The sequence below is a fragment of the Gadus macrocephalus genome, chromosome 2 (genome assembly GCF_031168955.1).
Source record: "Gadus macrocephalus chromosome 2, ASM3116895v1".
In the NCBI taxonomy this organism is placed as follows: Eukaryota; Metazoa; Chordata; class Actinopteri; order Gadiformes; family Gadidae; genus Gadus; species Gadus macrocephalus.
The window spans coordinates 2249387-2266284 of NC_082383.1; the positions used below are offsets into that span (position 1 = coordinate 2249387).

A 16898-nucleotide genomic window follows, 5' to 3' on the forward strand; every position below is an offset into this window, starting at 1 on the left:
AACATGTTACATTATACATGAGCATGTTCTGCTTCTTTGGCTGTTTCCCACTGCACACATCGCTGAGATCAGCGTTTTTAATGCCAATCTCACTCACACGCTCCATGCAGGGCAAACGCAACACTCTTCATGCAACCCGGGCTTCTGGTGGTTGCTTTTAATTAATGAGCAATTAAAACTGATTAATGTATGGATCACTTTCAATAAAAGACATAACACCAGCGCAATACTTGGCCCAGCTGGTAATCCGTGAAAACAATTTGATTTGAAGTAGAAATTATTCTAGTGTGACGGGAACAGTAACTAAGAACTAAGCCACTGACATTAATCATTACAGTTAATTCTGTTTTAACTGCTGTGCGATTAGCAGGTTCCAATTAAAAAAAAAAAAAACACCGAGGAACGAATCTATAGGATAAAACTGAGAAGCGCACCTATAGGATCAACAGTATTGACTATCAGGGGAGATACTGCCACCTGCTGGTGCGGAAAACACCCTGCAGCTACGCGGCCGATCAGTAATTGCAATAAACATAAACAAAATATGCATTTAAACTGTTCTTTATAAAAAGAAAATGCTGTGGTACACATGACATAGAGATGGATTCAGGACAACCAAGGGTAGCAGTGGGAGAGGTGAAAGCTCACTGCACTCTGCCACTGGAAGCAAAACACTGTAGTTGAATCCAGAGCAGCCGTGTGATTTGCTTACTCCGCTGAATGTGTCACTCCACGTGACCTCGCTGCGAGAGGAAAAGTGCTTCTGCAATCAGCGAGGCTGCTTAGCCATTAGACATTTTAACCAATGACAGAGTGCGTGTGGGTCAACAAATGATTTATACCGAACCGTGTACAACAATGATATTTTGAAACCACACACACACACACACACACACACACACACACACACACACACACACACATACTTTGAAAATAAAGGTTTCTTTTCTCTTTACAGAACGAAATAAAGCAGTAAAACAGAAGTAGTGTTCCCCGTCTGGAGGAGAGGGCGTCTGGGGTCGGTCCTGGGGTCACAGGCTGGAGCGGTCCTCCAGTAAGTCTCCCAGGAGCTCATTCAGGTCATCGTCTGTGGAGCAGAGCCAACCAGGGGGTTAAGGCTAAATAAACTGTCTCCACACACACACACACACACACACACACACACACACACACACACACACACACACACACACACACACACACACACACACACACACACACACACACACACACACACACACACACACCTCTCTCTTCAAACACACATACTGTACATAAAGTCAGACAGAACAACAGTCTCTTATCGCACAGAGACACACAAACTCACTCAGACACACAAAAACACAGTCTAGTAGAAGACCCCCACACACACACATTCAGAAAGACACAAAAACATGTCTCTCTCTTCAAACCCACATACATGTAGTCAGACAGACAGAACAACAGTATCTTATCGCACACACACTGAGGCACACAAACTCACTCAGACACACAAACACAGTCTCTCAGAAGACCGACAGAAAGACACACACACACACACACACACACACACGTTTCTCTCTTCCCAGACAGACTGACCGTTCAGTCACACACACCAGTCTCTCAGAAGCAGACAGACAGTTCAGACACACACAGACCCAGACGCACCCACCTCCCCCCGTCCCTCACCCTCCCCCCCCCCCCCTCACCCACCTCCCCCCCCCTCACCCACCTCCGCCCCCCCCCTCACCCACCTCCCCCCCTGTCCCTCACCCACCTCCCCCCGTCCCTCACCCACCTCCCCCCGTCCCTCACCCACCTCCCCCCTGTCCCTCACCCACCTCCGCCCCCGTCCCAGACCGGGTCCTGCGGGCCTCCCTGGAGCTCCGTGCCGGGGGGAACCTCCTCCGAGCGGGTCCCTGGGGCGACCCCTCGCTGGCGCACCTCCTCATCGTCCTCGTCTTCGTCGTCGTCGTCCTCCAGCTCCAGCTGCATGGAGGAGACGGGGCCCCAAGGGGCCGAGGTGGACGGGCAGGCGGGCTCCTGGATCACAGCACCCGCCGGGGCGGTCTTTAGGGGTCGGCGTGGTTGAACCCCTCCTCAGAGGGATTCTGAGGAGGGATTCGTTTGATCCTGCCGCTAAACTTCCCTCCCTGCAATAGTCACTAGGGGTGGCGAAAATGTAAACTATTCTTGACCGACCACCGAGCCTCATTAACCGGTTAATACCGGTTAATACCGGTTAACCGATCAGATTCGAGCCGCGCCAGCAGCCTCCTCTTTCGTAACTCTGCTTATCTCTCTCCCGCTCTGCCTCCGACTCACTGTGTACAGCCCTGGCTGGGGTTCTTTCATCAGACACCACAACGAGAAGGGGCACGGAACAAAGTAACACGTCGAAAGGCTGATCCAAACAAAGAAAAAATAAAGACCTTGGAAGAGTCGGCAGAGTTTCCCACAGACCAAGGACCAATGTGTGGTGCGGCATAGATGTGGAAGAACAGCTCAATCGGAATAGAAAAGTATCATATATATACGCCTCAATCGGTTCGGAATAGAATTCAATGCAGAATAGAATAGGTGGTGTAGTCCGCTATAAATACTTATTCCGATTAGTTTGGGGTTTAACTTGGAGCAGCTGCAGTAGTTCGCAATTGGTCCACTCCGTCTGTACTTTAATGCACACCGAACATTACCGCTGTCAAGGAAATTGGATTTATTGCCTGATTCACGTCTTTGTTATTATCACTCCGTAGTAGTTACAGTAGTCCGGTAACTTAACAACCCCAGCGTGTCCGGTTGCTAAGCGACGGGTGAGATCGGTGGGTTCATGTGTTAGCATCGTCGTTCTCGCTCCGTGTGTGTGTGTGTGTGTGTGTGTGTGTGTGTGTGTGTGTGTGTGTGTGTGTGTGTGTGTGTGTGTGTGTGTGTGTGTGTGTGTGTGTGTGTGTGTGTGTGTGTGTGTGTGTGTGTGTGTGTGTGTGTGTGTGTGTGTGTGTGTGTGTGTGTGTGTGTGTGTGTGTGTGTGTGTGTGTGAGAATGACAGGGTGCTATGCAGAGATGAATGGACGGAACGATTTTTAGATTTCCAAATCGCGTTATTAAAAAAAAAAAATAATAATAACAAATATATATAAAAAAAAAAAAAAAAAAAAAAAAAGACAGAATCCATTCGTGGCGCTCGATGTTGATTCTGTGGCGCCGCGCCACACAATGGTCTATGTATGGGAAACACTGGGCACTTAATGAACGAACTTAATGTATGTTGGACGTACGTCCTTGCACTTAAGAACTGAGCATTGTGCAGCGTCTTATCCGAGCTATCATTGTTGTATAGGGGAAATGGGTTAATCCTACAATTGTTACTGCTTGGCTCTTTGTTCTACTAACATCCTTACTGTACCGACAGCGATATATTGTCGTTTCTCTTTCTTCTGACTAATTATTGGAAAGTCGCTTTCAAAGGGCATTAAGCATCTGCTTAATGCCCTAAACATAAATGTTATATACAATGTACACAGACAGGTGTCTTGTTCCTTCACAACACAGCGTTCACCTGTGCATGGGTGTGTGCGTGCGTGTGCGTGACTCACCTGCATCAGAGGAGGGAGGTACGGGGTGACGGAGGAGGAGGAGAAGGAGGTGGAGGAGCTGCCCTCTCCATCCGGGGGGTAGATCTTCAGCAGGTTACTGGGCGTGACGTTCAGGTAATGGTTACGGTGGGAGGGCGAGAACACACCCACCTGGGAGTAGTCCAAAAAAAATAAAAAGGGGGGGTGGGGGGGATCAAACGAGTGGAGGAGGGGAAGCACAGCACAGCGGACCCCCGCACCCGCCCCAATGCCATGTCTGCCTTCATGCCCCCCCCCCCCCCCGGGGCCCACTGGTCAACCCCATCTCTCTCAGACTGGGAGCCGGCACGCTGGAGGCAACGCTAGGTAGAGGGGGATTAAAGGTGCTGTACGTTAGATTTAAAAGAGCCGTCATTTCAGTGTAATTGGTTTAGAACCGCCGTCACCATTAGCGGGTTAAATAATCGGTGAAATGACTGCGTATGACACATCTTAGAATAATTTCCGATTTGTTCAGCTCTAGCTCTTTAGATAATCTCTCGATTCTCACCGGCAAGCACCCTAAACCTGGCAGTTCCTCCAGCTCCATCTCTCGCGTGATGATCCGTGTGTCGTGGATCTAAAGGTACGGCCACACCAAAAGCGTCACCTGCGTACCACGCGTATAAAATCGGCAATTTTTCCATAGGGAAGCATTGGTTTACACGCGTATGAGGTGCGTACACGCGTATCATGCGTACCAAGCAACATTTTACTCGCTGTAGGGGCGTATGAGGCGCGTACATACACGCGCGCACATATACGCGCGTGTATATACGCGCGTACATGTACGCGCGCACATATACGCGCGTGTATATACGCGCGTACATGTACGCGAGGAGTTCAAAAAATTGAACTTTTTACGCTCATACGCGCCGCAATAGCCAATCAGCGTTGAGCTTGACCCGACGTCACTGGCAGAGAGTAGTGAGCTTGGACAGAAGCATACGGCCGACATCTTTCTTTATTCTGTGTGGAAATAGTAACATAGTTACGCCATTAAATGCTTTTATGGAAACATTTTTAGCGAGAAATGTGCATTTTACTCTCATAATGTTCGCTCGGTGAATGTGAAGGATGTTTGGTTTGATAGTTATGACAAAGAGGGAACGCTCCGTTCACTTGCATGGACAGAGTCTCTGGTTACTAAGCAACCTCAACGTCTTGGCGGACTATATCTCTGCTGATCAACACTACGAATGCTGGAAACACACCAGACACACCATGTGAAGTTATTTAACCCGATTATTGTTATTTATATCCGAGATTATTTAATCTAACCCGATCCAAGCTCTATCATCCATCCAAACACGGTGGCGTTTGGGTTTCCTTCCTCGGACTCCTAAATCCAGCGCAGCCACAGGCTGGGGGGGGGGGGGGGGGAGTTTTGGGCGGTCTCATCTACGCGCGTATGCGTACGCGCGTATCTGACCATTTTTGACACAAAATGGTCAAGCAACATTTTCGCTGCGTTACGCACGTACATGGTACGCGAGGTACGCGCTTGGTGTGTTCGCACCTTAATGCATTCATTCTAGTTCACACATTTGCACGTCATTATTAATTTCGCATTTCTAACTTCCGTATTCCCCATCCCGACCGTCTCTCTGGTACTGCTGCTATCGTTTCTTTGTATTTTAGTTTCAACATTTTCTATGATGTTCTATGCTCTTATTGATGACTCTTTTTCTGAAATAAATCGGTACACTGTGTCCTTGATGTGTGTGTGTGTGTGTGTGTGTGTGTGTGTGTGTGTGTGTGTGTGTGTGTGTGTGTGTGTGTGTGTGTGTGTGTGTGTCAACAAATGATATGTGTGTGTCAATTCTCCCTCACGGGGATCCAATGAGCTGTGAGTAAGGGCGATGGGGCGATGGGGCGATGGGGCGATGGGGCGATGGGGGGGCGTGGGCGGAGCCTTGTGGGCGGAGCCTTGTGGGGGGAGCCGTGTGGGGGGAGCCGTGTGGGCGGAGCCTTGTGGGGGGAGCCTTGTGGGCGGAGCCTTGTGGGCGGAGCCTTGTGGGCAGAGCCTTGTGGGGGGAGCCTTGTGGGCAGAGCCGTGTGGGGGGAGCCGTGTGGGCGGAGCCTTGTGGGCAGAGCCTTGTGGGCGGAGCCCTGTGGGGGGGGAGCCCTCTTGCCTGTTTGAGCAGCAGCACCGCCCCCGCCTTCAGCTCGCCCAGTCGGTCCTCCAGGAGGCGCCGGTGCACCGTGCCCGCGATCTCACCTGGGCACACGCACACGCACACACACACAATGTGATTGTTTGTGCGAGGGAGCAGGCAGTGAAGGGAGAGTCTTTCTGCATTACAGCTTCTTTGAATTTCAAATGCAAAAGAAGAGAGAGAGGAAGATGTGAAGGGAAATGTAAGGTAAGGGTATAGTTGGCACACACACACACACACACACACACACACACACACACACACACACACACACACACACACACACACACACACACACACACACACACACACACACACACACACACACACACACACACACACACGTCACTGAGGGTTGAGAAATTGCCCGATGGCATGCGGCGTGTTCTCGCAGGGGTGGGTGGTCTCTCTCCCTATCTCTGACTTATTGATTTAATAAAAATAAAAAAAATGCTTGACATATCGAAAGAAGAGAACAATAAAGACAACGAGGTTGTTGAGACACTAAAAAGAAAATGTAAATTCGCCCGATACGGTCGGCTGAAGCAGGAAGATTGCCTCAGCTCTAAGAGTGTGATAAGTGCAGGCTACGCCATAATTGCCATTTTAGGGACCACAATGCAACTCCAATTATGGACATCATACCCCGCTTGTCTTGTCTTGACATGACGAAAAACAAAACAAACTATGTATAATTAAATAACCTGTCGTTTCACACCGTTGTTAATTAGCCATTCCACTCTAAACGTCTCAAGGATTGGTGTTTCTGGAGAGTGAAGAGGAGGAGAAAGGCGTTCTACCTGTGGGGTCTCTGAACACGGCCTTGGCGTCCGCGTGCGTGTGCATGATGCTCTTCAGCTGCACCGCCATGTTGGGCACCTTGTTCTGGGCCAGCTGCCTCAACGCCGCCTGGGGAGAGCGGAGAACCAATCAGGGACCAGGACATTGGACCATCGAGACAATCAGGAACCTCAACATATTCGGGCCTCGCCCTATTGAACCAATCAGGAACCACAACATTTAACCAGTTAACTAAATCAGGAAGCACAACTTTGAACCTTTGAACCAATCAGGAACCACAACATTGAACAAATCAGGAACCAGAACATACTCAGGCCTCTTCCTATTGGCCCCCTTGGTAAAAGAGGGTCACCCAAAAGAACAAATAAGGAACCAGAACATACTCAGGCCTCTTCCTATTGGCCCCCTTGGTAAAGGAGGGTCACCCTCTAGAACCAATAAGGAACCAGAACATACTCTGGCCCCGCCCTATTGGCCCCCTCGATGAAGGAGGATGACCCCATTGGGCCAATCAGGAACCAGAACATACTCTTCTCTCGCCCTATTGGCCCCCTTGGTGATGGAGGGGGACCCACAAAGTCAAGCGTCACTCGACGTTGCAGAAGATTCCCATTCCATGGTTGGCGTCGGACGAACACCGCAATCTCCAAACGCGCTGTGGCGGCGTTTGATGCCAGCGCTGGGGGTCAATCACAGCCATCGCTACAAACAGTATAAACAATCCGTCAACTAATCAATAGACAAATGCAGCGAAGGAACGCTGCCTGCCAGGGGGGAAAACTCTTAACGGGCAAAAATACATTTACGGGATTACATTTATTTTCATCCTGAATAACGATGGCATGGATCCAAGATGGGATCCATGCTAAGCGCCTTGCGGACGCAATCAGGCGCGCTCACTTCAACTCCTACCTGCATGAGCCAGGAGATGAAGAGCTGGGAACCGGCTTACCTTCCGCAGCACCATGACAACGCTGTACGAGTGCAGGAAACACGTGGCGTTCCTCTCGTCCAACCCCATGTCTGCCTTCATGGCCCCCCAGGGCCCACTGGTGAACTCCTCCTCCTCTGACTGGGATCCGGAACACTGGAGGCAACGTGAGGTGGAGGGGGATTAAAGGGTGCCGGAGGCTGGATTTCAAAGAGACGTCAATTCAGTGTAATTGGGTTAGAAGCGCCTTCGCCATACGCTAGCTATTAGCGAGGGAAATGCTCTGTGAAATGACTGCCTGCCTCTGTATGACACAGTTTGGATTAATCTCTGATTAGTTCCTCTATCGCTCTTTAGAATCTCACCTGCAGCAACGAAAGCGTTGAAGTTTATCCAGCTCCATCTGTCTCCTGTTGATGTGTGTGTCGTGGATCTAATATTTACTTTAGGGGCACTGGCTGTCTCATTTGACGTGCGTGCGTGCGTGCGTGCGTGCGTGCGTGGAGTATGGCTATGGGTGTAGCGAGGCTGCGGTACCTGGCTTGGCAGGCGGGCCACAGCGCCGTGGGCGGGGGTTTGAGGGACCGACACCACGATGTCATCCAGGCTCTGGTTCAGGGACTGGGGGGGGGCAGGGGGGAGGTGACGTGTTGTTATCCCTGGTGGTGATGATCACACCCACCTCGCCCCCATGTGACAACAGTCATGTGACATTGTTACGCTAAAAACAGAGCAAACATCATCAGGCTATATTCCAATTGGTCAATAACCTCCAGGTGAAGGACGACAGATTCTACTTTTGCTGGTACTCTGTGCATACATTGACATATTCTTCCCCACTTTATTCAAACGTTGTTGTTGTTGTTTTTTCATACTATTAAGGTCCTGTTCTTCTGCTATGACACCTTTATTGCCAAACCGGGAAAAAATAAAAACCAGCCGTCACAAAGCCCTGCTGTACCTCTGCTTGACCGTCTTGGTATATTGGTCATCCTGTCGGTTAAATCCCCGTTTTCCCCGATTAAACATCGATAAACAAACCCCATCTGATCTCATGTTAACCAGAGGGGAGGGAGGGACCGTGGGACCGACCTGCTGGGGCAGCAGCCCCGCGGGCCCGGGGAAGCGCCGGGCGCTGGGGGGCTGGGCCCCGGAGCGAGGCCTCTTCCTGGGGGGGTTGTTGGCGGCCGACACCAGCCGGACCAGGTGGTTGGTCAGCACCGGCGTGCTCAGGGGCCGGGGGCTGTACACGGGGGGGGGCGCGGGGCCCCCCCCGGGCGTGGTCCACGGCCTCTGCGATGGGGGGTGGTGAGAGCCTCTCGTTGCCCGGGGGGAGGGGCTGCTGGGGACGTTGAACACCACGGGGATCCAGGGAGGGGCGGGGCCTAAAGAGGGGCGGGGCCCCGGGGGGCCCGACGGCACGCAGTGCGGCGGTCGGCGTGGCGACGGCGAGACACCGCCAGACCCTCGGTACGGCGTCCGGGATTCAGGGTGTGTCCGCCCGTGGTTCGGGGGGCGGAGCCTATTGGCCGAGGATATGAGCTCCCCGGCGGTGGGGGGGGCTAACGCCTTCTGGTTCTGGACCCCCGGGCCCGCCTGGTGGACGCTCTCATCCAGGTCCGCGAGGTCCACGTCCCAGTCCTCAAACTCATCCTGGACGTCAGAGGCCTTCTGGGGCCCGTCGCCTGCTGGGGGCCTCAGCTGGGCGGCCACGTCCGGACAGGCGTGCTGTGCAGAGGACGAGGAAGGTTCTGGAACGGAGGAGATCTGCCTCAAGCCCGGACGGACAGTGTCTGTGGCAGCCGTCTGCGTGGGGCCGCCTGTGTCCTTATTCAGGGCTTTGAGTGTCCGGTGGGGGGAAGCGTTGTCCTGGCCACCTGGAGTAGAGGCGCTCAGTGCAGAGGATGGAACGGGAGCGGACACGCAGGCTGGCACTGCTGGGGCAGCCCACTCTGCCTCGAACAGGTCCTGCGCACACGCACACGCACACGCGTTAAAACAGGTTTTTAACAATGCAATTAAGGAACACAATGTTAGGGACTACCGGAATAATGAAGACTGTATTGCCATCAGGTGTGAACGTCTTGTGTGAATCACCTCATCGTCAAAGTCATCGCCAATGCTGAACAATCCGTTTCGATTGCAGGTCTGAAATAGAGCAATTACAACACGAAAAGGTTGAGAATTACTCTATGACATAAACTTACACTTTGAATCAATATGCACAGTTTTCTTGCAATTAGCCACTGAATTAGTTTTCTCCGATTTGCTTACCATTGCTGGGATTTGGTGAAACTGAAACTTTTATCTAATCATCTTCAATGGTGGCAGGGGATAAACGCAATCCATTGATTATCTCATAACATCAATACCACCCCGCTGTCTTACTTGACAACAAAAGAAAGGAAATCGAGCCATCATCGAGATGCATCGTGAAAAGTTTAGCCTTGGCGCCGCTGCGTTTGAGCTCAACGTGCTGACGTACGCACTGTTTACTAACGCGCTTCCGGGTCTGGCCCCACCCCGCCTGACGTTTGTCAGCCTCGCAGTGGAGCCTGAACAACACCGCCATCTAGTGGTCATATCTGGACAGGACATCCTCGCAGTGGAGCCTGAACACCCCCCTCTAGTTGTCTGATCTGGACAGGACAGCATCGGCGTATCAGCTTGCAGGCATATCTAATAATAACCACTGTTGGAGTTGCGTGGAAAACAGTTTTGACACAGTAGGTCATTAAACCAGTCTCCACTTGGAAAAGAGACGCCTAGAGAATTGTAGGACTACTAATGCATATTTTTTACGTGCGTGTATCTGAACCCAAATACAACTGTTGCAAGACAGCGTGAGTATAACAGCTATGTATTCAGATCGGAGCTTATATATTTATTTTACATATCCCTTCTGAAAACAGGTCAGATTGCAGAAACCAGTTTCTCTTATCAACATTTACTTCCCGTTTTCCTTGCGACTGTTTTTGCCATTTCACCGTGTATCCTCTTCCTCTTAAAGCAACCTATTGACTTCTTAATATTTTCTTTCATGCATTGTGTCCTTGGGGTCTTCAAAAGCGCTCCAAACTAAGAATTATGATACTTAAACTGTAATAAATAACTATAAGTAAACCGCAAAGATGACCTTGTTTACTGTTCCATTTGAATGACACAGTTCCTTCGCTAATACCACATTATTATCATTATTACTATCCTGTATAGACCCGTGCGTTGACTGAATGTCGAAGGACACCTTCCCCTTCACCGACACCTCCCTGCGCTCCCTGAGGCTGGAGCAGGAGCACCAGGAATGGGAGAATGCCCGGCGGGCCCTGGCCCACAGGAGAGCCATGACCCGGGCCCCGCTGGCGCCTGCGCCCTTGCCTCCCCCCGCTCCCTCAGCGGGCAGAGGAGCGCCGCCTGGGCCCGGGCGGAGGAAGCTGCAGGAGGTCCGGGCGCCCCCTCCCGCGGTGCGCTGCCGAGACGTGGCCGTCCACAACACGTTCATGTGCGGGGACATGCGGGGGGTGTACGCGCTGCTGAAGGACCCCGCGATGGTCAACGCGCTGATGGAGACGGTTCACGAGGAGATGGTGTGGACGCCGGAGATGGGTGTGTTGCACACGCATCTACCTCCTCCTACTTCTACTACAAATACAAATACAACTACTACTACAACTACTACTCAGTGGCGTAAATATCGACGTGCAAGCAAAATAAATATTTGCACCAGGGCATAGCACCATGATGTTACGCCACTGCTGCTGCTACTACTACTACTACCAGCGTACTACTACTCCTACTACATTTAAACCAACCGATCCACTAACAAATGTCAAATTCAAAGGAGCCTCACCTTTAAGTGAGGACTGCAGAGCTCTGGAATAAACCTACCGCAACAGAGTGTGGCTAATAAACCCTTCATCGACCCTACTTCCATCTACACTAGTCATGTTAATAAAGGGTTAGTAAACCCTTTATTAGGGGGTTTACTGACCCTTTATTAACCCTAATAAAGGGTCAGTAAACCCGTTATTAGGGTTGATAATAACCTTCAGTGTTTCCCCTATATGCACCTAGCATATAGGGGATAATAATGATAATAATACTATAATTTTAAAACCTTGACATAATCTGTCAGATGTCTATTAAATGACAGTTGACCAAAAGACGATTCTATATATGCCTCTTCTTGAATTGCTTCATGTTTTAGTCGGCAGAGCCTTGTAATGCTGCGTAGCATGATAAGCATGATTGACACAATAACAATGTGAGCTAATCAACAAGTACAACATGTTCTAATACTATGAGACTCAGGCAAATGCCCTCAGCTGATTAAAAGTGTCAGGGGGTTTTAATTATTTTTTAAAAATACTTACTTATTTTATTTTAAATAAACATAAGACCAAGGGTCAGAAGTTTTACAAGAATTTTGATCTTACAAAGTCATGACAGAGGGACTTGGTGTCTTTATTCATGCTTGAAAGATGAACATATATTATTTTTTTTGAAAGGGAATAAGCTGATGAAGCTGACAAGTGACCAATGTTTACTTTTTAAAAATATTATAATTAAATGCAAACCCCTGTGAATCATTTGCTCTTGTTTCTCTGTTTTGAGATTCACACAGACTTAGCAGTCTTGTTTAAATGTTACAAATTGAGTTAATAAACTGAAGTTGGAAATAGTTTTAAGTTGTTGCAGATGTTATCTCCGTTAATTTTATTAATCTAAATAAATAAATATTAGCAGGTTCTCAATAGTAGGCTATTTCAATTCAGGGAGGGAGTGATAAAATGTCTGTCTCCTAAAAATGATTGATTGAGAACCACTGGTCGAGAACATGTTGTACTTGTTGATTAGCTCACGTTGTTATGGCAATGAAAACACCCTCAGGGCTCTTTATGGTCTTACCTCAACCTTATGTTTTGAAAAATATATCTCTACTTATTTCTAAGAAATTTCTTTTTAGCAAAAATGTCAACATAAAATTTTTTTAGCAACATTTTCAGCAGCGTCGCCATTATTGACTCTAGAGCCTCAAAACTTGTTCTGCTTGGCCTATTTATGCTCCTACTACAACCTTTGTGATGGGGAGAGGGGAGGGAGTGGGAAGATCCATTGGTTTGAGGCACAGACCTTTTCGATTGCTGTAGTATTTGGGTTATGGGATCTTAATGTATAGGGTGGTTGTTGATATAAATATTTTTTGTTAAATAAATGTAAATAATGTTTTTAAAGATTATACTTGTAATATGTTCCATCTCTCCTTATTTCCCCTGCTCATTAATGTGCACAAATGTACTGTATGTATGTTGCCAGTAGACGCATAGAAACCTCCCGGCAGGGTGCGCTTTGCGAGCGCACAAAAAAAATTGCGCGCAAAAAAGATAACATTTCACCTCCGCTGCTGCAACTCCATCCTCGGGGAAACACGGACCTTTATTAACCGTTGTGGACGTTAACGAAAAGAGCATCAGGGAACCGGAACCCCGTTTCCTCTGTCGAATCTGAGCGCCGCGCCTCTCCCCAACCCGCTGTCCCTCATGCCCCCCCCCCCCCCCCCCCCTCAGGCATGTGGACCCTGACCTCCAAGGTGAAGCAGACCTCGGCGCTGCGGCTGGCCGCCAGCCGGGGCCACGCGGGCTGCGTGGAGGAGCTGCTGTTCCGGGGGGCCGAGGCGGACGCCGACCCCGGGGGGCGCACGGCCCTGCAGGACGCCTGCGTGGGGGGCCACGCGCCCTGCGTGCGGCTGCTGCTGAACCACGGCGCCGCCCCCGACCTGATGACCGCCGACGGCAGCGCCCCCCTGCACCTCGCCGCCGCGGCCCGGGCCCTGGGGTGAGTGGGGGGGGGGGGGGAGGGGGGCGGGGTCACAGAGAACCACAGTAGCAAGAGACCGAATGTCAACAGTGGACCTCAGTGGGTTGTGTGGGTTGGGGGTAGTAGCAGGAGTAGAAGTAGTATACTACTAGTAGTAGTAGTAGTCGGAGTTGGGAGATAGGGAGGGGCAGGGTTAGATAGTAGGGAGGAGATGAAGAGGAGGAGGGTAAGATAGTAGGGAGGAGATGAAGAGGAGGGTTAGATAGTAGGGAGGAGGAGGGTTAGATAGTAGGGAGGAGATGAAGAGGAGGAGGGTTGGATAGTAGGGAGGAGATGAAGAGGAGGAGGGTTAGGTAGTAGGGAGGAGATGAAGAGGAGGAGGGTTAGATAGTGGGGAGGAGACAGGGAGGAGGAGGGTTAGATAGTAGGGAGGAGGAGGGGGAATAATGCCAGGAGACTCTGGTCAGAAAAGGCGATCTCAATCCAGGCGGTTGTGGGAGGAGCACCGGGCGGGCATGGTCTTCCTCCTCACCCTTTACCCCCGGGGGGGGGTCCCAGGTGCTGCGTGCTGCTGCTGGACGGCGGGGCGGAGGTCAACCTGCCGACCCGGGACTCCTGTCTGACCCCGCTGCACCTGGCGGCGCGGGCCGCCACGGAGGAGCTGGCGGAGCTCTTCCTGTCGCGCGGGGCCGACGTGCGCGCCAAGAACCGCGAGGGCGAGACCCCGCTGAACGCGGCCTGCGCGGGGGCGGAGCGGCCGGCGGAGGCGGGCCGCTACCTGCGCGTGGTGCAGCTGCTGCTGGGGGCCGGCGCCGAGCCCTTCACCGCCGGCAGGAAGCTGCACACGCCGCTGCACAACGCCTGCGCCAACTGCAGCGCGCGCATCGCGGAGAGGCTCCTGCTGCGCGGCGCCCGCGCCGACGTGGAGAACTGCGCCGGGTACACGCCCATGGACTGCCTGCTGCAGGTGGGGGGGGACGTGGGGGTGGGGGGGGGAGGAGCTTTGTTTCTATAAGTGGGAGGAGCTTTGTTTCTATAAGTAGGAGGAGCTTTTTTCTGGATGTGGGTACTAAGGAGTAAGTGGGAGGAGCTTTGTGTTTCGATGGGGGAAGGGAGGAGTTAGTGGGAGGAGCTTTGTGTTTCGATGGGGGAAGGGAGGAGTTAGTGGGAGGAGCTTTGTGTTTCGATGGGGGAAGGGAGGAGTTAGTGGGAGGAGCTTTGTGTTTCGATGGGGGAAGGGAGGAGTTAGTGGGAGGAGCTTTGTGTTTCGATGGGGGAAGGGAGGAGTTAGTGGGAGGAGCTTTGTGTTTCGATGGGGGAAGGGAGGAGTAAGTGGGAGGAGCTTTGTGTTTCTCGATGTGGCTACCGAGGAGTAGTAGTTATTGTTAATTCAAATTGAGGGTCATTATATTTAAGTATATGACGATGAAAAGTATGGTACCGGACTTCAACCATTTCGCCTTTCTTTGAAATGGTTTCAGACCTGGTTCTGTTTATTTTTACGGCACAGCTTCTCCTCGTAACTCACTTAGACTTTAAAACGATCTATATTAAAAGACAGCTTTATATGTGTGTGTATTATGACCCGTCTAAGTCGACGCAGGATCATACTGTTGTCCATCTCCCCGTCAGGTGGTGGAGGACTACCCAGGGCAGCAGCCTGAAGTCATCGCTCGCTCTCTCCTCAACCACGGAGCAAAGCTCGCTTCACCCAAGGTCGGGCCCAGCATGAATGAATGAATGGACGATGAACGAATGAATGAATGGACGAATGAGGTTTGGCCCTGCATTAATGAATGAATGGATGAATGAATGGACGAATGAACGAATGAATGATTGAATTAATGACTGAACGGATGAATGAATGAATGAATGAATGGACGAAGGAATGGACGAATGAACATGTTAGCTGGAATCAGAATTTAGTATAGAATCTGCATATAGAATGATCCCAAAAGAAATCCAAAAAATATTTGTATATAATATTTAGAGATAGCAATTTCTGCCCAACAAAGCAGGTTTTGACTTTCAGGGGTTTGTGTACGATGCCATTACACACACCACAGAGAGACAAACATTTCTCCTGTGTTAAAAGGTCCTGAAGTATTGTTTACTGTCCCCTGCCACGCTGGAAGTCCTGCTGAACACCTACACCATCATCCCTCCCTGTGGGTGGATGGAGGCTCTGTCCAGCGACGTGTACAAGGTGAACCTCAGCCCCCATCACCGCAGATGAACTCCCACTTCCTCCTCAATAACAAGAACTCTAGAGGCGAACTCTAGAGGCGAACTGTAGAGTTGAAAGTGTGGTGCCCTTACAATAGCGAAGCCTGTTGTGTTCCTTGTTGCGTGCATTTGTTTTCTTCTCAACAGTGGCTGTAGAGTGGGGGAGGGGGTATCACTGTGTTGCACTGCTTGTGTGTTTTTTGTAAGTGTGTGTCCTTAAATAGCTCTTGCTGGTTTGCACTGTAAGATGAGGACTAGTGCTCACTGCTCAGTGCTTATAAAACGACATTTATCCCAGACAGGCAATGAGGGTCTCGACCACAGTAGAAGGTATAGGGTCAAATAAATAAGAATAAAATACATTTAATTCATCCCGTCTCTCTCCACACCCCTCTCCCCTACATCTGTCTCCTCCCGTCCCCTACCTCCACCCCCCTGCCCCCCTCACCCCTACCTCCACCCCCCTCACCTCCACCCCCCTCACCTCCACCCTCACCTCCACCCCCCTCACCCCTACCTCCACCCTCCACCCCCCTACCTCCACCCCCCTCACCTCCACCCCCCTCCCTCCTCTCCCCTCCCCTCCACCCCCCTCACTCCTCTCCCCTCCCCTCCACCCCCCTCCCCTCCACCCCCCTCCCTCCTCTCCCCTCCCCTCCACCCCCCTCACTCCTCTCCCCTCCCCTCCACCCCCCTCACCCCTCACCTCCCCTCCCTCCTCTCCCCTCACCTCCACCCCCCTCACCTCCACCCCCCTCCCTCCTCTCCCCTCCCCTCCACCCCCCTCACTCCTCTCCCCTCCCCTCCACCCCCCTCCCCTCCCCTCCACCCCCCTCACCCCTCACCTCCCCTCCCTCACCTCCACCCCCCTCGGTCCAGGAGCACCAGGCCTTCTTCGACCGGGTGCGTCTGCTGAGCGGACAGCCGCGGTCCCTGCAGCACCTGTGTCGCGGCGTCGTGCGGAGCTACCTGGGCGCCGCCTGTCACTCGGCCGTCGGCAGGCTGCCCGTCCCCGGCGCCCTCAAGGACTACCTCCTGCTGTGCAACGACGGCACGCTCCGGTGACCGCGGCCTGGAGGTCGGGGGTCACGGAGGAGGGAATGGACATTGAGGAGTAGTGCAGCTGATTGTGTCAAAAAAAAACAACATTGTATATAAATATATATATTCTTATTGTTTCCATGTCTTGTTTGTTTTCTGCTGGCTATATGGAAGGGTGGACGGACGATATGCGTGGAGGTCGTAGGTCACGGAGGCGGTGATGGAGATTGAGGAGTGTAGCTGGTGGTGTAAAATTTTAAAAACTCATTGTGTAAAAATATATTATATTCTTCTTATGTCCATGTTTTGTTTGTTTTCTGATGGCTGTATGGGTGG

At 51.3% G+C, this 16898-nt stretch overlaps 3 protein-coding genes across 3 annotated transcripts in view; 1 reads left to right on the forward strand and 2 right to left on the reverse strand.

Annotated features, from left to right (window-relative positions):
- Positions 1-16898, reverse strand: part of ubtf (upstream binding transcription factor) — a 302966-nt gene that overhangs the window by 263087 nt on the left and 22981 nt on the right. The gene's annotated exons all lie outside the window — the stretch shown is intronic.
- hrob (homologous recombination factor with OB-fold) lies at positions 552-9986 on the reverse strand. Its single transcript, XM_060070113.1, has 10 exons — positions 9756-9986; positions 9579-9629; positions 8574-9449; positions 8019-8102; positions 7503-7637; positions 6550-6658; positions 5726-5811; positions 3573-3722; positions 1821-2022; positions 552-1087 (listed from the first exon to the last, which is right to left on the reverse strand). The coding sequence occupies exons 1-10, from the start codon at positions 9756-9758 to the stop codon at positions 1032-1034; spliced, it is 1752 nt and encodes a 583-aa protein (XP_059926096.1). The 5' UTR covers positions 9759-9986; the 3' UTR covers positions 552-1031.
- asb16 (ankyrin repeat and SOCS box containing 16) lies at positions 10712-16858 on the forward strand. Its single transcript, XM_060070314.1, has 6 exons — positions 10712-11084; positions 13046-13313; positions 13854-14262; positions 14928-15011; positions 15391-15501; positions 16401-16858. The coding sequence occupies exons 1-6, from the start codon at positions 10712-10714 to the stop codon at positions 16584-16586; spliced, it is 1431 nt and encodes a 476-aa protein (XP_059926297.1). The 3' UTR covers positions 16587-16858.

Bases quoted from the DNA above. Each gene is read 5' to 3' on its own strand.
- asb16 (XM_060070314.1), top strand. From the start codon at position 10,712: ATGTCGAAGGACACCTTCCCCTTCACCGACACCTCCCTGCGCTCCCTG. The intron at 15,012-15,390 runs GTCGGGCCCAGC...CTGTGTTAAAAG, and splicing joins CAAAGCTCGCTTCACCCAAG to GTCCTGAAGTATTGTTTACT. The intron at 15,502-16,400 runs GTGAACCTCAGC...CCCTCGGTCCAG, and splicing joins TGTCCAGCGACGTGTACAAG to GAGCACCAGGCCTTCTTCGA.
- hrob (XM_060070113.1), bottom strand. The intron at 7,638-8,018 runs GTACCGCAGCCT...CGTTGCCTCCAG, and splicing joins TGGCCCGCCTGCCAAGCCAG to TGTTCCGGATCCCAGTCAGA. The intron at 6,659-7,502 runs GTAAGCCGGTTC...CGCTCTCCCCAG, and splicing joins TTGTCATGGTGCTGCGGAAG to GCGGCGTTGAGGCAGCTGGC.